This window comes from Galeopterus variegatus, unplaced genomic scaffold (genome assembly GCF_000696425.1).
Source record: "Galeopterus variegatus unplaced genomic scaffold, G_variegatus-3.0.2 Scaffold5042, whole genome shotgun sequence".
NCBI lineage: Eukaryota > Metazoa > Chordata > Mammalia > Dermoptera > Cynocephalidae > Galeopterus > Galeopterus variegatus.
This window is the reverse complement of record NW_007731153.1, coordinates 50457-75025: the sequence shown is the minus strand read 5'-3', so window position 1 is coordinate 75025 and position 24569 is coordinate 50457. Positions and strand designations below refer to the sequence as shown.

General features: G+C 40.9%; 1 protein-coding gene and 1 pseudogene across 1 annotated transcript in view; both read right to left on the bottom strand.

The window, feature by feature from the left end:
* The window catches only part of LOC103604237, a 28413-nt gene that overhangs the window by 3345 nt on the left and 499 nt on the right, over positions 1-24569 (bottom strand). Inside the window, exons 2-3 of the mRNA XM_008588803.1 lie at positions 24193-24390; positions 20236-20298 (exon numbers count right to left, since the gene is read on the bottom strand). Of these exons, the coding sequence (XP_008587025.1) occupies positions 20236-20298; positions 24193-24390 (261 nt within the window). The remainder of the gene's footprint in view (positions 1-20235; positions 20299-24192; positions 24391-24569) is intronic.
* Positions 1733-2930, bottom strand: LOC103604234 (annotated as a pseudogene).

Here is a 24569-nt window from a genome sequence, read left to right as displayed (position 1 = left end):
ACCTCGCTCAGCCAGTGAGCGGCCGGTCTGTATGTGGGATCCGAACCCTCGGCGGGAGCGCTGCCGCGCTTCCCAAGCGGTGCACTGTAGCAGTGCGCCACCGGGCCGGCCCTAATTGTTCTTCCCAAATGAGTATTTAAAATGTGCTCAGGCATTAAAGTATAACTTTTCTGAACTCACAGAAAGTGCCTATTTATCTGAGTAGTCTGCTTCAGTCACAGCAAAGTGTCCACTCAGTCTCCAGGTAATTCTGAATCTCACTGAAATCAAGTTAAGCACTGCATTACCCAGACCTGCAGCACCCTCTCCTACCCCTGTCTCACCCCATCACTTAAGTCTTAGTCAGTCATACATACCTGTCTCTGACTTCAGGCTGAATCTTAGGGTGGAACACATCTGAAAATGTCTGTGCGGTTCAGAACAAACTCTGACATGAAAAGTTCCCACCCATACCACTGAATAACATCCTGTTGTTTTGGTTGTTGGTTTTGTTGTTGTTGTTTTGTTTTCCGTCAAATCTGCGCAATAACTCCTTTGATTTGACTTTCATGTGGAATGATCTGCCCAATGCCATTTTTCTGAAACATTCAGAACAAGATACAATCTCATTACAGTCAGCTACATAGAGTGGACCTTTCAGAGCATAAAGAAACATCTGTCTTCCGTCTGTGGTGCCTGAAAAATAGGACTTTCAATAGGGTGCTTTGTAGAACGCTAATGCTTTAAAGGGCAAGAAATCCATTTCTGACTAAAATCTCAATAAGTACGTCTAACAGAATATTTTCAAAGAGCATTTCAAAGGCCACTGTGGCAGAGTGGTTTAATAAGAACATAATCTCTACATTCAGCCAGACCTGGTTCAAATACTTCAAGTACTCTGACATGCCCTAGCTGTGTGTTCTTGGAAAGTTACTTAACCCTGATAATTTTAGGTTTTCTCAGGGATATAAAGTAGAAAGAATATTAGTATGTACCCCAAGAGATATTATTTTCAAAGAGACTGACACATAATACAGCGTTAAACATCAGTTGTTGTTCCTATTTTGTTATTGGTGCTGTTAACACTAGAGGCAGAATGGCCTGATTCCTGATGCACCTGAAAGAGCACAGGATTTGGAATTAGAAGACCTGACTTTGCACTTTACCACTGTCACTTACAGTTGTGTCACCCTGGGGAAATCACCAAATGCTTCTCAACTCAGCTTCCTTATTGTAAAATGGAAAATAAAAACAGCTCACTCACAGATAACAACTGTGAGTTTCAAATGAGTTGATTCATGTGAATTTACTTCTCCAACTACTAAACTCTGTAAGTATGCATTATTTACTATTGTTACTGCTATGGGCTGAATGTTTGTGTCACCCCAAAATTCATACATTGAAACTCTAATCCACAATGTGATGGTATTAGGAGATGGGGAATTGGGAGGTAATTACATTTAGATGAGGTCATGAGGATGGAGCCCCTATGTTGGAATTAGTGTCCTTACAAGCAGAAGTGATTAACGGGTCTCTTTCTGTCATGTGAGAATACAGCTAGAAGTCAGCTGTTTTCTATAAGCCAGGAAGAGGGCCCTCACCAAAAATTGAATCTGCTAGTATTTTGATCTTGGACTTCCCAGCCTCTAGAACTGTGAGAAATAAATGTGTTGGTTAAGCCACCCAGTCTACATTTGTTATCACAGCCTGAACAGGACTATTAAGAACAACACCAGAACTGAAAAACATCTCATTTTTTTTTTAACAATCACATAGGGAAGCATTTATTTGAGGTTTAACATGAAATCATACAAATAAAATTTATATAAACACAAATCCACATAGAGTCATAACACAGATAGCAAGGGACAAAGTAAAAACAAGAAAAACTAATTGGTGGCTATATACAGTTGGACACAGTTGTGCCTTTTACACTAGGAAAGTCTTTTACAACATAATCATCTTCGATCAACAGAAGACCAGTCTTCAATGTCGTCCTGCAAGATGAGTCATTTTAGCATCTCCTCCTGTTTTCTCCAGTGTCCTCCTTTAGTATGGCTCGTAATTGTCTTGGTGATTGCAACCCCCTTGAGAGGCCTTGCCATAAGGGCTCTGCTGGCCACTGTAGTCTGCATATCCCTGTCCATATCCATAGTTCCCATAGTTATACCCAGTATAATCATATCCACCATAGCCGCTATAGTTTTGATCACCACCATAGGCACTGTTGTAATTTCCATATCCTTGATCATAATAGTTATTAAATCCTTGGTTCCAGTTTTGGCCCTGACCTCAGCCATGACCCCTAGTACCTCCTCATCCACCAGCTGCAGTACCTCATCCTCCCTTATGTTGTTGCCGTTGCTGCCTACATACCTCTTTGGGTTGGGCCACTTTGATTTCACACTTCCCAGGACCAATCTGATGATATCTTCTTTCTAACAATTCCTTTACTGGCTCTTCATCTGTGTATGTGATAAAACAAAATCCTCTTCTTTTGTTTTTGTATCCATGGGAAGTTCAATATTTTCAATCTCTCCAAAGGCTCCAAAATATTCTTTAATTTGTTCTTCAGAAGTATCTGGGCTCAATCCACCCACAAAAACCTTTTTTGGGGATTCTTTCCCTTTTAAATCTTTGGCCCTTTTGGGGTCTACTAATTTGCCATCCAGTTTGTGTTCTTTTAGTTCCAAACCCTTATCAACAGTAGCAGCATCTTTGAAAAGCACACGTCCAAATCCTCTTGATCTTCCAGTGACTGGATCTGTTTTAATTGTGCAGTCTACAACTTCCCCAAATTGAGACAAATATTCAGTCAGATCTTTCTTGCTTGTATCCCAGCTCAAGCCTCCAATAAACATTTTACTGTCATCCTGCTGATTCTTGCTCGAGTTTATCTTGGATCCCTCTGCGAATTCCTCTATGTTGCTGTACTTGTTCATGTCCTCCATGGTGGCGGAGTTGTTGGTGGGGGGGTGTTGGTTCACGGTCCGGGTCAGGGCAATAGCGCCACCTCATTTTTTTCTTTAGAAATTTTCACTTACGGGGGCCGGCCTGGTGGCGCACTGGATAAGTGCGCCGCTTGGGAAGCGCGGTGGCGCTCCCGCCCGAGGGTTCGGATCCCACAGCTCACTGGCTGAGCGAGGCGCGGGAGCAACGCCGAGGCTTGCAATCCCGTTGCCGGTCCCCGGTCCGGTACGGGGGCGACACTGAGGGTTGCGATCCATTGCCGGACACGGAAAAAAGACAAAAAAAAAAAAAGAAATTTTCACTTACGAAAATCCTCACAATATGCTCAAGTAATTATAACTGATTTCCACTTAGCCACAAAGTAAGGATTCCCTGGATAGACTAAGGTAGCATCAGGCATAGATTGTCTGCCTTCCCCCACAAAGCACTATCATCTCCGAGTGCTTGTCTTAGACCTGGCCTCTGTGACCATTTAAAACATGTCCTGGTCAAGAACCAGCATGTCTGCAGAGCTGTTGAGACACAGAAAGGCTGTTGATTTGCCTATCGGGTACTGCTTTAGATGTTGTAAACGTTAGTTTTTCGGATTTAATCTCCCTTCCCTTCCTAGAGCATTCAAAACAACTGGCAATGTAGCCATCCTCCTGGGTACCTGATCCCCTTTGTCCTTTCCCTAGGGTGGAAATCACTGAGCTTGGGATTTTCATACCAGGCAGACATAAGTTTGAATCCCACCTCCTCAACTTTCCAGCTGTGTTACCTTGGGCAAGTTAAGTAACCTTTCTACACCTCAGTTTTCTCGTAGCAAAATGAGTGTACTAATCCGTTTCTGTTGCTTAAAACAAAATACATGGAACTAGGTAATTTATAAAGAAAACAAAATTTATTGCTTACAGTTTCGGAGGCTGGGAAGTCCAAAGTCCAGGGAACACATTATGTGAGGGTCTTGGTGGTGGTGACAGTGACCCGGTGGTCTCATATTTCAGAAAATGGTGGAACAGAGAGAGCAAACTTCTCACTCACTCTATTTTAAAGCCCTCAGAACCTCACCCCTGACCACCATTATTAATCCATTCACTACTGCATCGTCCTACAATCTAATCACCTCTTCAAGGCCCCATCTTTCAATTACCATAATAGAATTTCCCACCATCAACAACTACAGTGGGAATTGTTTGGGGGGGACATTCAACCCAAGGCAATGGGGAAGAATAATAACCATCATCCAGGGTTGTTGAAACATTAAGACAATACAGCACATTTAAAATTCTTAGAGTCATATCTGACACCCAGTAGATACTCATCAGCTTCACCTTCCTTTCCTTGATCCTTCTTCTTACCCACTTCTCAATCGCTATACTTGATTATTGATCCCTCCCCGGGGCCTCTGGTAAGGTGATCACTAACAGAATCTGTAGCTAACATGAGCCTATAACAATGTGTCCCTGGAGAAACATTAGTCAATATTCCTAAACTAAAACTCTTGACCCAGGTTTTTACAAATGCTTGAAGCTTTGGGGTATCTCAACAAAAACAATTGCCCTAATGCAGCGTTGTAACGCTAAGGCCAAGTGTTCAGTTCCTTGTGCTGGCCCCCCACCAAAAATAAATAAAAACAAGACTCTTATTGAATATTTTTGCTAATTGGGTATTTGAAAATACTCAATTTTGTGTGTGTGTGTGTGTGTGTGTATGTATGTGTATGAGCTTGGATATTCACAGAATATCTCTAGTGGATGCACAGAAAACTAGTTATCACTCTATTTTTGTGCATGTATTCCCATTCAAGTATCAATTGCTTTAAAAATATTAGTGACGGTGTCATAAGTTCTTCATTTAGGCACTCTAGTATGAGTTCCCTAATGCCTTGAAGATTAGTATAGCCTCCAGAACTTTCTTTTTTTTTTTTTCCTTTTTTGTCTTTTTTCGTGTCCGGCAATGGATCGCAACCCTCAGCGTCGCACACGTAACGGACCGGGACCGGCAACCCTTGGTGTTGCCCCGCACCTCGCTCAGCCAGTGAGCGGGAACCGGTCCGCACGTGGGATCCGAACCCTCGGCGGGAGCGCCGCCACGCTCCCAAGGCGGCGCACTGTAGCAGTGCGCCACCGGGCTGGCCCAGAACTTTCTAATATGTGAGGGTTGTGGTTCTTGAAGCTGAAAACCACTGTCAGAGCCAGAAGAGGAGGTTCTAACTCTGTGGCCTCTTTGTCATAGAATGTTTATAACTCTTCCCTTGAGATGTGCAAAGTAACTACTTGTTAACAATAATAGTCGTAATGTATACTGACAGCTTACTATGTGTCAAGCATTGTTCTATGTAGCTTCACAATTACTTGAAGTTAATTTTCAAAACAACCTTATAAGATGAATCATGTTATTATCTATATTTTACAGTATTAAAAAAATGGAGTCTCAGAGAGTTTCCTAACTAGCAAGTGACAGAGCTGAGATTCAAACCTGTTGTATTATAGGTTTATTATAAGAGGCATGGGACTGTTAAAAGGATTAAATAAATTAATACACATAAAATGCTCAGAACAGTATTGGTATGGTAGCCTCCCCACTAAGTGCCAACATTAACATTCTGGAGTCAGGGAGGAATTTTGTAAGTTAGAAACAGGATTGAGTCAACAAAAGTACATGAAGTCACTTTAATAAACTGAAATGTAAGTTAAGGTCCCATTTATTCTGTGACTAAAAGCTCTGCATTTTTCAAGATATTTTTCCCTTTGTTTTATTTTCCATATGTGCCATTTCCTAGAAGACCTCCTGCCACTAATTCCAAGTTATTTGTGTCCCATTCCTCACCTTTTTCACGCTTTTCCATCACAGAGAGAGATTTTTGTTTTTGGTTTTTTTGTGTGTGTGTGTGTCTTTTTTGTGACCGGTAAGGGGATCGCAACCCTTGGCTTGGTGTCGCCCGCACGGCACTCAGCCAGTGAGTGCACCCACCATCCCTATATAGCATCCGAACCCGCGGCGGGAGCGCCGCTGTGCACCCAAGCACCGCACTCTCCCAAGTGCGCCATGGGGCTGGCCCACAGAGAGAGATTTTTAACGTAACAATCAGAGAAAGGTAACATTTTTAAAATGTACCTGTTGGCATGACTATCTACACAAGCAAAGTTTGTGGGTACAACATTATTGGTACTATTGGATCTTTGCTTTGTGGTTTTTTGTTTTGTTTTGTTTTGTTTTAAAGATGACCGGTAAGGGGATCTTAACCCTTGACTTGGTGCTGTCAGCACCACGCTCAGCCAGTGAGCTAACTGGCCATCCCTATATAGGATCTGAACCCGGGGCCTTGGTGTTATCAGCACCACACTCTCCCGAGTGAGCCACGGGCCGGCCCCTGCTTCGTGGTTTTTATTGAGTGGTGTTTCTACCTGTGGGAGGCAAGAGCACGTGGAGCACAGAAAAAGTCTGAGATCCTCCCTCTGTCTCCAACATGTTCGGGAATAGCAACCACACAACTGCTTGCTATATAAAGCAAAGAAACAAGTACTATCTGAGCCTGACTGAGTGCAAACACCAGGTTTCTGTGGTCGAATGTCAGGCTCACAAAAATATAAACCAAGAAAAGAAAATACCTCTCTAATGCCTCCAGGACTGCACTGTTCAATATGATTGCTACTAGCCACATGTAGGTATTAAGGTCGTGAAGTGTGGCTTGTTTGGTAGGTGTAAAATACATTGGATTTCAAAGAATTAGTTAGAAGCAGAATAAAATATATCAACATTTTATATTGATTATATGTTGAAAGAATAATATCTTGGCTATATTGGTTTAAATAATATATATTATTACAATTAATTTTATTGTTTTCTTCTTACTTCTTAATATGTGGATACAGAGAACCTAAAATGACCTATGTGGCTCACATTATATTCCACTGGGGAGTGCTGCTCTAAAGCCTAAACTTTACCTTGACCTGACCCTTATGTCTATAGTACTGTCTCTGGTAACATTAATACATAAAGTTACTAAATTCAAGTCTGGAAATAGGAACATTTATTATGTAACAACTAAGAGTACAGAGTTCTCGTCCTTACAAAAAAAGAAAGCAACCTAAGATTCATTGAGCTCCACTATGAGCCCAGCCCTGGGCATCCCTGCAGGCTACTATTACAATTTCTACTACCCAGCTCACTTCTAGCCTTCAAGGCCTCCTCCGCTGGGGCTTCTTCAAACTTGTATGAGCAAAGGCATGCTCTTCCTTGTGGTCTTTTCTACACCCTTAGTCATAAGTACCCTCTTTCTGACTCTAGCCTGTAACTATCCTAAAAAAAAAAAAATCAAGTAGGTGAGTGGATGTGTGTTTTTCTACATTGTATGTTCCAGTGCCGGGACCTTTCGCCACTTATAAATTTGTGAAGCTTTGAAAGTTTATTAGATCATGAACTACAAGGAGATAATAGTGCCATGGTAGAAAGGCTCAGAAACTGAGTTACTTCTCAACCAGCTCAGCTGCTCACCAGAGAGCATCAGCAGAGATTACTCTTATTTTTTCTGAAGACAAAAACAGTAGTCCTTTTAGATTTATTGCATTTGATCTGTTGTTTGAATGGTAAGATATTTTCATTTTATCCATTTGGATTTCTAATTGGCACCTCACACTTAACATGTTCAAAACTGAATTCCAGATTTCCCCTCCCCTCCCCATCTGTTCTTCTTACAGTATTCTCTGTCTCGGAAGACGGACACTCCATTCTTCCCAGAAACCAGGCTAAAAACTTTGGAGTAGCCCTTGGCTCCTCTCTTTCACACCCCCACATCCAATCTGCCAGTGTATAGTTTCAGATCTCCCTTCAAAATAATGTATTAGGCAGAATTCAGCCACTTCTCACCACTTAACACCAATTGCCCTGACACAGACCATTATGGGGTCTCCCTTCGATTACTGTGATAACACTTTAAGTTTGTCCCCTTCAGTCTACTGTCAGCACAGCAGCCAGAGTAGCCATGGTACAACTTAGATCATATCACCCCAATGCTCAAAACCCACCAGTATGAGAGCGGCCACAGTCTATTCTCTTGGGTGGTGCCCAAAGCCCCACACGCACTGACTCCAGCCATATTGGGCTCATTAGTGTTCCTCAAAAGCACCAGGTAGTCTCCCACCTCAGGGCCTCCACCCAAAATGATTTTCCTCCATTGGCCATTTGGCCCACTCTCACCTCTCCTTTAGGCCTTTTCTCAACTGCATCTTCTCGTGAGGATTTCCCTGACCAGGCTTTTTAAAATTTGTCATTGCTCTGCCCAAATACTCCCTTCCTCTGCTTTATTGCTCTTCCTAACACTCATGTCTAGCTGATATATTATGTCTTCCACTCATTTGTTTATTATTTATCTTCCCCCAAATAGAATATAAATTCCACAGAGGTGGGAATCCTATCTTATTCATTGCTATCTCCCCAGTTCCTAAAACAGTGCCTGGCACAAAATAGATGTTCAATAAGTATTTGTTAAATGAGATTTTCAGATGAGGAAAATGAGGCAAGAGGAAGCTCAGTTTTAGCCCAAGGTCACAGGGCTAGTAAGGTGAAGAGTCAGGATTAGAACTCAGGTCTGTTTGGCTCCTGAGCATGGGCTCATTCCACTCTCTCAATCTGGTTCAAGAGATAAAAGGGGGGCTCTGATATCCAAGCACAGAGCTGGCAGGCTGTGACGTGCTGTGGTGGAAGCACACACCAAGGTTCAAGTGTAAATCCTGTTGGGAGTACTGAGCTGAAACAGAAACAACATTTTGGCAGCACTGTTGACAGTCACTGAGATTAGGGAAAGTAATGTGAAGGCATCTGCTGAAGCTATCCAGTTTTAAGACTGGCTTTAACTATTTTTCTTTCGGCTGTAGCTTTCTGGGATAATGGATGTACCATATGTCTGTATCTCCACATTCCCATACAAATTAGGAAACTAAAAATGCCAGATGATTGAAACAGACTTCTGCTTGTTTCCATGGAAAATCAACTGCTGTGAATTCTTACAAAATGAAGGGAGAGTATGTTCAGCCAGAGGTGTTCTCTGGCAAGTGGATGCACTCTGCCTGCAACCCAGGTCCCAGTCCACAGGCTGTTCCAGATTTTGGCCCAGATGAGATGCTGTCCTGGGCTTCCTCCCCCACTGGTGGCCACGTGAGACTGAGAAGATCAGTTGTCGTGTCCTACTTCTTTGAGCCTCCACTACCAGGGGGCTGGGTGCTATACTGCAGGCCCTCAATGTTGGGTCCTTAGCCAACCACACTGGGGTGGGCCTCTTACTAATGACAAATAGATACTTAGAAACATAGGACCCCCAGCCTCATCCTCCCAGTGTGGTTTCAGTATGTTTAGAGCCCTCTAGCAGGTCTTCTGGAGGACAGAGGAGAGATACCATCAAGGATTCTTGCTAGAATTGTCACTGCTGGCTATGTAAAACCAGAGTTAATTGAGGGTGTTGGGAGAGTGTTTCATAAAACATAGCCAAATGTGCCTGGGGTGACTGTGCCAAGGATAGCTCCAGGAGGCTGTGATGATTACCTGTTCCTGCCTGCCCCAGAATTAGCACCAATTTGCCTTAAAGAGATAATCTTGAGGGAGGAGGCTGCAAAAAGATTTCATTGTTATCTTGCCAGTGAAAATCTCTGACTTGTATGGGGAAGATTGGTTCAGGAGCTGACTCTAGCCTAACTTGGGGGTTGATAAATACCAACCCACCCCATCTTGCAAGCTGAGAAAGAAAAGATAACCTTTCTTTGCTTTCTTAAACCAAAGTGTGACTCAGGCATGCCATAGTGAGGCCCAAAGCTGGAAACTAGGCAGTAAAAAGGAGCAGAGAGTTTAAATTTGGATTCAGACAACCCTGAATGCTAATGTTTGTTCTTTAATTTACTAGTTATAAGACTGCAGGGAATTCTGAGCCACAGATTGAGTGTCTACAAAGTGAGGATAATACCCATTCCACAAGGAGGTTATGAGGATTAAATAAGCTGACATAAGTAAAAGCTCTCATCCCAAGCCTGGTAGGCAGTAGGCGCTCAGTGCCTTGTGACCTCTCTTTTCTTTCCCTGTGTTGCTGGGTTTTACTGCCAAAATTGGAAACAGCTTAGTGAGCAATAAAAGGCAGTGCCCTTTCTTCCCCACACACCACTATTACCAGTACCAGCAACTGGATTCTTCTCAGAATTGCTATCTAGGATGTAGACAGAGCAGAAGAATACAAATCTTCACATATAACAAACCCATTTACTTGAAACTCATCAGCCAGGCTTGGTTATCTTGCCTAGGTAGAATGTTCTTCAGAGAAACTAAATGGCAAAAGGATACTCGTGTTGCCTTTTTCCAAAATAAACCATTAGTGGGACCTCGAGGAATTAAGACCACACATCAAATGCATTTGCAAATGCCTTGCCCTAGGCTAGTGAAAATATTTTGACTCCTCTAGTCTTCAAATGACTCATGGGCATGATTAGCATGAGGCTATCCTATCAGGTTCTATGTAAACCAGATTAGAGGAAGCAGTACTATCATTTTGGGTCCTGGAGAGGCCTTTAGTAAATCAGTTTTTCCATTATAGCTATGCTATTAAAAATCATGCTCTGGTTACTTTACCTTCTTCTATAGATTCCAGTAATAACTACTTAAAACTGTCTTTGTTCTGTTTCCACCCAAAAATTTTTTTTTTTTTTTTGTCTTTTTCATGACCGGTAAGGGGATCACAACCCTTGGTGTGGTGTCGCCCGCACCGCGCTCAGCCAGTGAGCGCACAGGCCATTCCTATATAGGATCCGAACCCGCGGCGGGAGCGTCGCTGCGTTCCCAGCGCCGCACTCTCCCGAGTGCGCCACGGGGTCGGCCCCACCCAAAATTAATTCTGAAACAAACTACTCAGAGTTGGCACAAACTCCACACTGTAAAAGCAAAGTCTTCCATGAGACTGCCCTCACTTCAGATGCCAGCCATAAGTCTCAGGAGGTCCCCAGGTCACCCATACTTCTGCCCAACTGGCTACCAATTCACAGGTTTCTATGGCCCTCTCAAGTTCAATAATTCACTAGAATGACTCAGAACTCAAGAAAGTGCTATACTTGTGATTATAGCTTTATTATAAAGGATATATCTCAAGAGCAACCAAATGAAGAGACATATAGGGCAAGGTCAGGGAGAGAACACAGAGCTTCCACACCCAACTTCCATACCATGGACTCAGGGAACAACCCCCTCCCAGGACTTTTATTTGTTCACCAACCAGAAAGCTCCACTGATCCTCAGTGTCCAGAGTTTTCACTGGGCTTTTATTACATAAACATGACTGGTTAAATCATTTGCCATAGAATTAAACTCATTAAACTCTTCAATTTTCAGCGCCCTTCTCCTCCCATTTGAGTTTTTAACTCAGGTCTGGCTGGTCTAAAGTTCTAACACTCTAATCACATGGTTGGTCTTTCTGTTAACCAGCCCCTATCCTGAAACTATCCAGAAGCACACCGTGAGTAACCTCACTAGCATAACACAGACACTCCTATCACTCGGAGAATTCTGAGGGTTTTAGGAGGTCTGTGCTAGGAACCAGGGAAAATGACCAAATATGTTCTTTATTATAACAGTCTTCTATTAAGATTTATAAACTATCAGGGATTTGAGTTTAAGCTTTTTCCTTTGGGCAGTGGGGAGTCACTTAAAGCAAGTGGAAATTATTTATTGAACAGCTACTATGGACCAGCCATTCATAGTATATGTTCTGAAAGCAGAACTTTTGGAAGATAGATCAGGCAATTGCATGGAGGGTGGTCTGGATGAAGCTAAGAGAGGGGGAGTCTGGTAAAGAGGCAGTGGCCACTGTGTAGGCATAAAGTGATGAGAGAAAGTGGAGGAGCAGACATGGACAGGGAAAGGGAGTATAGGGAGGGTTTGAGAGAGATTGTGAAGAAACATTTCAACTTCTCTAAAGTTTTATCTCCATAACAAAATATTACACAATGGATAGAAGTGTTAAAACTGCTTGAAGAGCTAAAACTACTTTCTAAAAATATTCAAGTAATATTGAGAAAGGAAGTGGCTCCCCTGTGATTTACATAGCTTTGTGTCCTAAACATTAAAAACTCAACAAACTGAAAAGATCTTAGTACCCCTGTCCTGATCTTTCATACCATACTCCCACTGGTTCTTCTGAACAAAAACATTAACTCCCTTTGTCTTCAAATGGCTGACCTTTTTCCATTTTTAAGTTAATGTTCATTATTATCTTTTAAACAACCTTTTAATCTTTGTTCACTTTAGAGTACAAGGCACTCCCTCCCCTGTAGATCACAAATTTATAAAGGAGCTTGGGGGGAATCTTGGGATGTGCCTCTGTATAAATCATGTTAAAACTGGATATTTCTTTCTTTATGCACTTTTCAGCAAATAATACATGTCATGTTTCAAAATTCTGTGTGTTTCTTTTCCACAAAAGTAATTAGGACATCAAATCATTCATACCCACAGAAATTCTGCAATATGACATAAATTTTAGATAAGAAATTCTCAAAAAAATTTCATGGGTTTAAATTTGGGCAGAGGGGAAGATAAATGATTATTTTAATGTATTATGGTTAATATGTTAAATTGAAATAAAAACAAAATGTTTTTAAAATTATATTTAGTTAATTTAGCTAATAAGTACTTGTGTTTATTTTTTAAATATTTTTATTATATATCAAGCTACAGGATATTGACTTAAGAAAACTGGCAACTGGAAGCTCTTCATGTTTGGCAATATACTTAAAAACTTAAAAGAAAGACTCCTTTGGCATTATATTAAAATAATTAAATCAAATCAACAAATAATTTTTTAACCTGTACTATATGGGAAATATGAAAAAATATAAAGTATTTTAAAAGAGAGTAAGCATTTAGTTGTTAAATGCTAATAAAAACATTTATCTTATGCTTACAGTGTATCAGGCTCTGTTGTAATACTTCATGTGTATTAAATCATCTAATCCTCACAACCATATTATAGACACTGTAATTATCCCCATCTATCTATGGGGAAACTGAGGCTCAAAGAGAGGTTAAGCAACTTGTCCTAGCTCTCATAGCTATAGAAGATTAAAATGATAATTAATAGTATAAATAGTAGGTAATTAGTAGTATAAATAGGTAATTAATAGTAATAAATAGGAATGAGAGTTTCTCAGTTCCTTTGCGCTCCTATGACAGAATATCTTAGACTGGGTAATGTATAAAAAACAGAACTTTATTGCTCACACTTCTGGAAGCTGGGAAGTCCAAGCTCAAGGTGCCAGCAGATCTAGTGTCTGGTAAGGGTTTATTCTCTGCCTTATAGATGGTGCCTTCTTGCTGGGTCCTCATATGTCAAAAGGGAGGGACAAACTCCCTCAGTCCTCTTTCATAAGGGAACTAATCCTATTCATGACAGTGAAGCCCTCATGACCTAATCACTTCCCAAAGGCCCCACCTCTTAACACTGCCACATTGGAGATTAGGTTTCAATGTATTAATTTTGAGGACACACAAACATTCAGACCATAGCAAAAAGTTTACAGAAAAGAAAGTGTTTAGAAAAAATTTTATGGATATAGAATCTGAAGTGGACATTTAGAAACTGATGGAATTTGCAGAGGAAGACAGTGGAGAGATGAAAAGAAAAGGGATATAAAAGAAGTTAGATGATGATATAAAGACATGTGCAAAATCAAGGATGTTGTAAAGAACTATAAACCCAGCAAAGCCATGTGCACATTTGATTAGAGTGTCCCTCAAGTGAAAATCTGCAATTTAGGAAGGTAGTTTTAGCACAAAACATTAGGTCTGTAGGAATTCAGTCATCACATATAAGTTATGAAACATGCTAGCACAGGTTAAAATAAAGATAGATCCAACTACTTTCAGTTAAGGAATTTCAATACTTCCTTCCAGATACTTGAGGCCTGACAAAGGTCAGGAGATAGATTCATACTTGCTTCTTTTCAACCCCTAGATTCATTCTTGATTAGAGAAACAAAGGTACAAAGTTCCACTCAACTCTGTTGTTCAAGGTCTTAACAGGAAGAGAGAAAAGTGTCCACAAAAGTCGTTCAGCAAAGACCATGATGACTCATTTTCTTGTGAAAATGGTGGTAGGAGATGCCAGAAGTTCATCTTGCCTTTCTATCTGAAATGTGCATGATACCCTTTGTCTTCAGAGGCCAGAACACTGAATAAATCTAACACTGCAGAGAGTTTTGCATGAAATTTTCTTATCACTAGTTTTTAGAAAACATTTTAGAGTTTCAGAGGCTGGGCAGCATTCTATAAATGCTGTATATTAAATAATTTCCCCATCATCCTACGAAATAGTCACCCAAGGTTTTTAAAATTCTTTTTGCCTTAAAGGACTCAGAAGTCCCCCACCATTCCCCACCTCCACCTTCCCTGAGAGACTGGACCAGGCTGAGCTGCCAGTCTGATCTGAGGAGAAACATTGTGATGTGCCTATTAGTCAAGGCAGTGTCACAATATGCCCTTTGGGGGACTGTGGCAATTGGGGGGCAATTTGGGGGCTGGCAGTAACATCCTCCTGATCATGAAAAATGGGAACTTGCTTAGGTAAAGAAATAGTAACTTTAAAAATATTTTTGCTTTTTCCTTCTACTTTGGATGCAGACTTAAAGATAATTACTCAATATCTATTGTGTATTTGTTTTAGGTTATTAAAAGATTTTTTAACTGCATTTTATGTTAGGAGTTTGGGATACATTAAAACCTAATGTGGAATATTTCGAGGTGGCTTAACTAGAATGTCTCCCTTCTCAAAATGGGCTATACAAAATCTCCCTTTGCAGTTAACATGGACTAATGATGACACTAATTCGTCCTTAATCATCCTGAAATACTTGTATATTTATTACAGAGAAATAAAAACCAAAACATTACACCTGGGAAGATAATAATCTAGGTATAAAACTCCAGAAAAACAAGATAATTCATGTTTCTCTTTAGCATTCCAGAACAAATGACATTTTCAGCAGTTTTTAAAATTCTGATGTTATAAGACAAAAAGGGTGTGATATGAGAATGGACTTTAAAGTCAGGCTGTCTGGGTTCCACTCATGGCTCTGCCACTTACTATTGGTGTGACTTTGGGAGAGTGGTATTACCTATCTGTGCCTCAGTCTCCCCAGCTGTTAAATGGGGATAAAGTTCCTATGTCATTGTGTTGTTATCTGGGTGAAATGCAATATGTTGGTACTTCAAAAAGTTCATGGAAAAATAAAATTAAAAGATAATATGAATCTTTTCATGAACTTTTTGAAGTACCCTCATGATACATTTAAAATGTTTAAACCCATGCCTGGCATGGAGTAAGTCATCAACAAATGTTAATTGGCTACCCTGTTTGTGTCATTTAAATCACTGTAGCAAGTTGGTAGCCTACATACTACAAATTTTCATGCTAGGTTGCTTCCAAATCAGTTACTGTAAAATTCTAAAGTCCCTGCAAATTTTTCAATACAAAAAAAAATTTTGTTTTGAAATTGATCAGAAGCATTAAACAGTAAGCATAATTTTGAATCTGGTTTAGCCAATGAAATCAACAGTTAAAATGAAATGATATAAGATCAGATATAAACAGACTATTGTCTGGAGCATTTCACAAGCTTAAGAATATTGTGGACATTTAAAAGATCAGGATGTTTTCACTCTGCTAAATGAGAACACAAGTTGTTTTCATGTTGTGGTAAAATGTTCCTCCCTTTGGTCACATGAAGCCATTCATCTTATTTGAACTCTAGTCTTTTCCTCTTTCTATATTGTTTTTGGAAGCAATCAGTGCAATTAATTCAAAAGTGCATGCACATGCATGCACGCGTGCACACACACACACACACACACACACACACACACCCATCTTTGGATGTACCATGTAACATGGTACTTCCTTTTTACTGAGGATTAATTTTTAAAATCATTTTTAGAAACAGATAGGATATAAAATATTTTTAATGAAATCTTATGCTGTACATAAATTCATGGTGTCTTTTCTTTGAAATCCCCAAAACAGAGCACTTCTAATAGTTCTCTACTGAACTTTTCTCAGACGCAAGGATGGAAGTCTGTAAATGCTATGACAGGACTAGAGAAGCTTTCTGAGAATGTAGGAATAATAAACTCAGTTTCTCTTATACTCTCACTCAACAATCAACACAGAAGACTTCTGTGACTAAACATGTGGGGTTTTTTCCCACCTATCAAACAAGCAATCTGCAGTGGGCAACAACTGGGTATCTTCTAAGTCAGTTCAACCCCAACACTACCTGGAGATCAGATCCCACAGGTTGAGGGCTCAGTCCCACAAGACTGCTCCCCACCAACATCAGATACCAATCACAAACCCCAGGTTGTTTTACCTGTGCTTCTGACTGAACAACTATAAATAGGGGTTCCCACAAACCCCTCCTTGAGCTCAATTAATTTGCTAGAGCAGTTCACAGAATTCAGTGGAACATTTATGTTTATTTTATTATAAAGGATATTACAAAAGATACTGATGAACACCAGATAAAGAGTTGGATAGGGCAAGGTATGGAGAAGGCGTGCAAAGATTTCATGCCTTCCCTGGGTGCGCCACTCTCGAGGAACCTACACATGTTCAGCTATCCAGAAGCTCCCTAACCCAGTCCATTTGGGTTTTTATGGAAGCTTCCTTACCTAGGCATGATTGATTAGATCATTGGTCATTGGTAATCAACTCAACCTTCAGCCACTCTTCCTTCCCTGGAGGCTGGGGGGTGAGGCTAAAAGTCCCATCCCTCTAATTATGCCTTGGTCTTTCCAGTGACCAGACCCCATCCTGAAGCTACCTAGGGATGACAGTCATCAGTCAACTGATTAGCACACAAGAAGAAAACTACCACTTTGAAGATTCCAAGGATTTTAGGAGTTGTATTTCAGGAAACAGGGACAAAGGCCAAATACATATTTCACAATATCACAAGCATTCATAGGAGGAAATATTCATAAGACCAGGAATGATTCAGGAAGAAAGAAGAAATAAGTATAAAAAGTTACTCTACCAATGTCCACCTCATAGGGAGGAAAAAGCTAGTTATTGTCAAGACTTGTGAAGGGTCTGAGATTTTATTCTCCTTGGAAACTAAAAAATTAGCCTGCCATAGTTTCTTGGATGACAGTAGGAGACATGAGACTCCTGGGTCAGAGACAAAAGAAAGTTTACTACTCACAGCAATAGCAGTATTCACAGTATCCACATCTTTGTATCTGTTCCTAGAGGGTCAATTTCCATAGAGAGAAGCAAAGAGGGTCAGAAAGCACCTGTACACCCAGTGGGAACCTTGAGCTTATGGGATATGTACCTTTAGTAAGGAGCAGTAAACATGCTTGCCCTTTGCTCTGGAAAGAAGCATTATTATACTGGACAGTAAACGTGCCTGCCTTTTGCTACAAGGGGAGACATTGTCTCTATCTTCCAAGGCTGTTTACTACACAAATATCCTTTAACATGCAGTCTGGAAGAAAGCTAGGTCAGTGCCTGACTCACAAAATGTGTAGAAACATTAAAGACCCGTGGATAATTGTCTCCCAGCAGTTATGAATAAATAAACTGTTCTATGTCGTCCCTTTGAGTGCTCAGAATGCAAGTATTTGTCCTACACCAGTTTCAACTATTTCTAAAAAAAAAAGTCATACAACCCAGAGGCTAATGAGAATATGAGAAAGAAAGGAAACTATTTCTCAGTGTAAAGGAACGAGACTAACTACTGCCAGTGAGAATGGTTGCTCTTTTCATATTAAAGATGACAGGCACTCTATTATGGCTGATGTAAGAAAACTAGCTGAAGAAAACAGCCACCAAGAGGTCTTATCTTGGTAAATATTCATTAAATGAGTTAATAGAGCCTGTAGTTTCCCAGGCTCTTTTAAAAGAGAAAAATCTTATGATGGTTCTGCAGTCTTTAACTCTAGAAAAACAATTAAAATATTCAATTCTGAGGGAATTTATTCTTCTTAAAATGTTGATAGGTATGACAAAGGAAATAGTTCTACAATCAAATGAAGTTAGAGAAATGCTGGGTAAAGCAAAGTTAAACAAGCATTTTTAATGTGGGACTTTTCAGAGCTCTAAGCATGTTGTTATGCCTTGTGAATCTCCAAGAAGATTATAGTATTCTCCCAATGAATTTGACCACAGATTCCATTTTCCAAGATATATCAAGTGGTAGAGTTCAACAGAGAGCTGCTTAGAAATGCCTCTCTAGGGCCAGCCTGTGGCTCACTCGGGAGAGTGCGATGCTGATAACACCAAGGCCATGGGTTCGGATCCCATATAGGGATGGCCGGCTAGCTCACTAGCTGAGCCTGGTGCTGACAACACCAAGCCAAGGGTTAAGATCCCCTTACCAGTCATCTTTTTAAAAAAAAAAAAAAAAAGAAAAAAGAAATGCCTCTCTAGAGGAATGGCTCTCTCACTGGCAATGGATGGTGGAAGATAAAGGTGCCTTGAGAAGATGGTGGCTGACTAGCCTACCTTTCTCTAGACAGATTTCCCATAGAGAGTAGCCAGCAATGAAAGCCTTCATGCTTCCTTGACTAATTGCTAGTGATTATATCCATTACTGACTGAAATCTAGTGAGGATATGTGTCATTTTTAAGATCTGTGTGTAAAATTTAGCACTGAACAAGCCCTAAGAAATCATCTATCATGATCCCTTCATCTTCACGTGAGGACACAGGATACAAAAATATTAAGACACTTGTCTCAAGTCACAAAGTTAGTCAACAAAAGAGTCACAACTGGAATCCAGGTCTCATTAATCCCAGTTTGTGTTCTTTTCACTAATAGCAGTAAAAGTGACCATTAATAATCACTATCATTGATACTGAGAAAGCTACCCAGGCTTTCTCATTGTTACTATTCTTTCTCCTAAAGAGACAAAACACATGAGTGAATTCAGGAAATTAAGAAATGAACTCCAGAAAGTCTCAAGAAAATGCATCATATGTCAGTGTGGGTGGTGGCTTCAATGGAGAGAATATCTGGGCATGGCTATAGCATTTTCTAAATATAAAAAGCACTGTCCATGATAATTTACCAAAGAGAGAGTCATGTTTATGTGAGGAATAAGAACATCTTCAATTTCACTACCCAGATAAGCTTTCTTGAGCCATGGAGCTTCATGTCTCAGAGAGCAGCTTCTCAGTCAAAAAAAAAAAAAGAAACAATTCCATGAGCTTAAAATTGGGTGTTTTGTCAGGGCTAATGCCACTGAAACTTGAAGCAGTTCAATGTTAAGCAGTAATCTGAGAGGTTCTATGGTACATTGTATATGCAAAACCAGACATGGTGTTGGGGCAAGACTGAAAAATTTGAGTTCTGGGAAAAATATGTTACCTACCTTAGAAAGTATTTATTAATTTTATTTTTTTAATAAATAAGAAGGTTCTAAACCATTTAAGTGTTTCATTGTCTTCAGAATAATTCACTTCAAGGAGAGCACCTGTCATTCGTGGATTTAATTAATGAGTTAATCCATGTAAAGTTCTTAGAACAACAGTTGTAGATGCTTAATAAATAATAGCATGCAACTATTACTTAGTAATGTAATTACAGCAGTGATTTTTAAGTGCCAAAAAAAGTCACTCCTGAGAATGTTAAACTAATTTTTTATTTTAAACTTACCGTATACATTTGTATAGGAAAAAACTACAGTTTTCTCTCTACTCTGCTACTCACACCTACATTTCCAGCCACCAAAGTATGTGTTTTTCCCCACAACAAATCAATTAAATTCTTCAGCAGACCCCAACTACATATCTTATAATTTAACTCAATTCTGACACTCTTTACCTGGAGATAGCCTCAGACCCCACAAGTTAAGGGTTCAGTCCCACAAGTCTGCTCTCCTGCCACCCCCCAACTATAGACACCAATCACAAGTGGTAGGTTCCCAGGTTACCCACTACTTCTATTAGACTTGGCTACAAATCAGATGTTCCCATGACCTCCCTCTCAGGTTCAATCATTTGCTAGAATAGCCCATTTGCTAGAACAGAACTCAGGAAAAATTTACTCTATAGATTTCTGGTTTATTACAAAGATTTAGTGGTGTTTAAGCATGAGAACTCTGAAATTAGACTTGCTTAGGTCCAAATCCTAACTCTTCCACTCATTCGTCATGTGATCTTTGGACTTTGATCCAAAGTTTTATAGTATCCTATTTTTAGGTCCTTGGCACCTATCTTCTCTGGTACAAATTCGACTGCAATTTTAGGGTCAAAAACACATTTGACCATATTACCTTGGAGGGGCAGAGAGAGGGTGATCTCTTTCCTCACCATCATAAAGATCATGGTTGATACCCCTATAACAAAAGACAGGTTAATGACAGAAAAGCACAGCAAATTTATCTGATAATAGTTTTATGTGACACAGGAGCCTTTGGAACGAAGACTTGAAGGTGCAGGGGAAGCTATCTGACTTCATGCTTTCGTTTGATGAAGCAGGGACAGCTGTGTAGAAATGTGATTGGACATAAAGGGTATGAGCTAATGGAAATAGACTGAGTGGGGAAACCTAGTAAGACCTGTCCAGATTCTTCCTGGATTCTCTTTTGTAGCATTTCTTTCTCTTAGGTATGGGGCAAGACCCCTCTGGAATGAGGGTCTTAATTTCTTTTCGGCCAGTTGTTACACAGAAAGGTGGGGGGAAGGTTAGAGTAATATTTTTAGGCTTTATGGCTGGTTTTGGGGCAAAGGGGTTCTGGTTTCTATGACCCGCCTTGGGGAAGAGGGATTCTAGTTTCCATGGCCTGCCTCAGGAGACAATGGGGGGGGGGAGACAGGAGAGCAGGAGAAGGTCAGAGAGAAACTTTGCTTCTGGGGCCTTCATTTTGGGGTATCATTTTCTGAGCCCCAACATCCTACTCAAAGGATGTTTTCTATGGAAGGTTTTATTCTCCCTGTCTTAGCATTTTTAATGGCATAGAGTAAAGGATTTTAAAAACTGTTGCTAAAGGTGGATTTTATCTTGCAGCTATTAATTCAGAAAGTGCTAATGGTTGCAATAGTGTTAACAGCTGAAACTTAAAACAACAATGTTTTCTGTTAACTCAGTTCCTTGCCACAAAGCTCAGAAATGGTGTGGGGAGCAGATGTGCACAGGGTGGATAGAGAATGCAGGGTAAAATCCTGCTGGTGGTTTTGGTTTAGAATTTAGATTTTACTTTCACTATTACCAGCCAGAATCAACTGACATCAAATATGAAACAAAACAATAGCAAGTTGGTCTTAAAGAACAATCCCACCATTGAAAAAACAAGATTTAAGCAGACACATATACATAATACATCATTTTATTATAAATTCTTAATGAACTAAAGGGTTCAGGTTTTACAGCATGTAGTATAATACAAATTATACTGAAAGTCAGAACCAGTATAAGAAATTGAAACATTTTAAAATTCATGCTTTCAACATTTAATACCAGGTCACATACTAGGTGTTCATGACGGATAAAGATGAATAAAGACACAGTCTCTGCCCTGGAAACGCTCACAGACTCAGTAGTGAAGCAGACATGTAAAGAGATAAATGACACAATACATACCATGGTAAGTACTGAAATAGAGGTTCTAACACTAAATGCTGTAGGGGCACAAGAAAGGGAGAAATTACACTTTCATAGAAACTGCAGAGGCTTCACAGAGCAGGTGATTTTCGAATTATGCTTTCAAGGAATGATACACCCCAACCTGAGTTTTCTTGAAGGTAACAAAACAACAGTGTAACATAATTACCATTTCCATACAACCTACTGGAGGGATTGCAGATATTATCTCACCACAATCCTAAAAAGTAGCTATGTTCCAACATACAGATGAGGAAAATGAAGTTCAAAGATTTAGAAGCTAAGGGCCACATAACTACTAACACAACAGTTGAGCCCAGATCTGTATAACTCCAAATCTCTTATGATGGCCCTACACTGCCTAGAAATATCTACTACTGCTCCCTATTGCCAACCATACATGGTTAACTTGTATCTGTGTGGAGTCTGAGTGTGAAAACTCACTCTGGAAGCCCATCTGGAATGTCAAAACTTGGACTAAAGAATTGGGTACAAAGTGAAAGGCCAAGATGGAGATTGTATACCCAGTTGACCTGGCCCACAGTGCCCTCTCCTTTCCTTGAATTTCAATCACATTTAGTTTGAAATGGTTTATTCTGGTTCATGTGTATGCCAGATCTCCTCTCCCATGAAATGTAAACACATTAAAGTCAGGGAATAAGCCTTATATGTATTTGAAACCCTTAGGGCCCAGCACTCACACAGTTGACTATTGATTGCCGATTCACCCCGTGTTTTACAGAGAGCTTGATAAGTGTGGATGCTGATTTGAGTTAGGTTGCGTGAGGTGAGATGATCAGACTTAAGGTTTAAATGCTATAAAATAAGAAAATGTGAATTAATCAGTATAGCATAGTGGTTTTTAGACTACTAACTCTCAAACTTTAATATGTATATGAATCATTGGCCTACATGCATGGAACTGTGCAGTTTACCCTATTAGAAGACAGGCAGAGTAGACAAAAGTATTGCAATAAAGCAACTCAGAGGGAGACTCAGTCTGAGTCTGGGGATCCATACTGCTGGGGACTTATATCCTGTGTTTCCAAACCTTGTTGCTGTTCCTGGTTCTTTTGCTTTCAGGGCATGAAGAGTGGTAAGTACAATAACAACTATCATTTATCAAATACATATAAAGTGCTTGTCACTGTTTTTGGTGCTTTAAGCATGTTATCCAATTCTCACAGCACTCTGTAGTGCTCTGCCTGTTTACCAATGATGAGGAGTGGGGTTGCTAAGAAGGAGCAGTAACTTCCCTAAGTTTAAACAGGAAGAGCAGGAATTTAATCCTGGTCCACCCGAGTCCAAAGTATAGGGTCCAATGGTTCCTTGACACTTGGTAGCCATGCAGCATTTTAGGGATGCCTCAGCTTGTGGTCAAGGTGCCAGTGGTACAAGGATAGAAGTACACTCAGAAAGCACCTGCAGGACTAGGCCTTCCACAGGAGGTTTGTGCCCTTAGTCCTTGCCTCACTGAGTATTTAAGTCCAGGTTGGATATTTAAGAGCTGGAGCTACCTCAGAGAGAATTTCTGCGTCTCCCTGGCCGTTTACAAGGTACTTGTTTTTTTTGTTTGTTTGTTTTGTTTGTTTGTTTTTTTAGCATATTGCTAAAGTGAGCCTCTGCCTTTTTCCCAGAGACTCTCTAGGAAATCTTTCCACCTGCTAAGAGGAAAGCCCCACCCAAGATTTTTGTCTCAATGTAGGTTAATTAAGGCTGTTGTTAGTCATCTTCTAAGGCCTAAAAGGATTTAAGGTTGACTTCTGGGAAGGACACACAGCAACAGCACTGGAATTGGAAATAATGGAGTATTTTGCTGGAGCAGGGAAAACAAACAGTTAAAGCCCAAGAGAACAACTTTTGGACAATCTTCTTTTCATTTTGGCTTGGAAATAGAAATGGGGTGAAAGGAGATAACTACTTTCTGAAGGTTTGCTGTGTAAGAACCGAGCAACTGGTAAATGACTACTGGATGTCTATTAATTTCTCTACTCACATACATCTGTCTTTTCCAGATTGTCAAACCAGAACAATAGTTTAACTTTTGGTGCTCTTGGAAGAGCTGGCTTGATAAGGCATTCCCAGAAAACTCTATGAGTGAGTGATCTTGTCTGTACAATTTTTTACCGGCCAGAAAATTTTCCATACAGAATGCTGCCAGCTTTCAAGAAGTCAGAGTTTGCTTTTTCATCCTGAAATTGGGTGGGCAACGAGGGGAAGAAAAGCAAAGTTTAGATCAATAAATGAGGGAGAACCCCTTCCCATGCGCTTTAAACAACAGGTGGTTTTGCTGTGCACCAGCTCCTTTATGCACTGCACGAACTGTAGGCGGAGCATTTAAACTGGGTGTCCCTGGAACGTGCTGCTTAGAGATGAGGGAGCCCGTCTGACAGCGTTCGTCGGGGAACATGGGGATTCCTGCCGGAGAAGAGACTCGGTTGTCAAGGGGCTCGAGGTCCAGGGATTTGGGTTTTGCCTTCATCCTTCTCCGCCTCCCTCAGTGCATCCCCCCCGTCCTCTCCCGCCCTTCTGTTATAACGCGGTGGGGTTATCTCCATCCTGAGCCGGGTCTTCCGAGGAGCTCCCAGAGGGGCTACTTTTAGTGGTGGCTGTCCCCCTCCTCACTTACCCGGGGGAGGAACTGCGGGAGCGAAGTCGACGCTGCACGCACAGAAGCTTCGAGTTTTCCGCTCCTTGTTAGGGATGAGGGGGGGTGGAGGTCGTAGTAGACGCAGCCGACTCCCGGGACACAGACTGCCCGGTGGGCGTCCCGGGGGCGGGAGTGGCCCGGTCGCGAAGCGCCGGGAGGATTTTTTTTCCCCTCGTCCTCAAGAAAAGCCCCCCGCGGTCGGCGGCAGCCTTCGCTGGCCAGTCCCAGGCGCGGGGTGGTCTCAGCAGGGGAGGAAGTTCCCGGGCGCCGCGGCCTGCGTCACAGCGGGGCTGGCACCGCGGAGTCGGCTCGGCGAGCGGCTGCGGCGACCCCGGGCCCGGGCGCTGGGCGGCGCT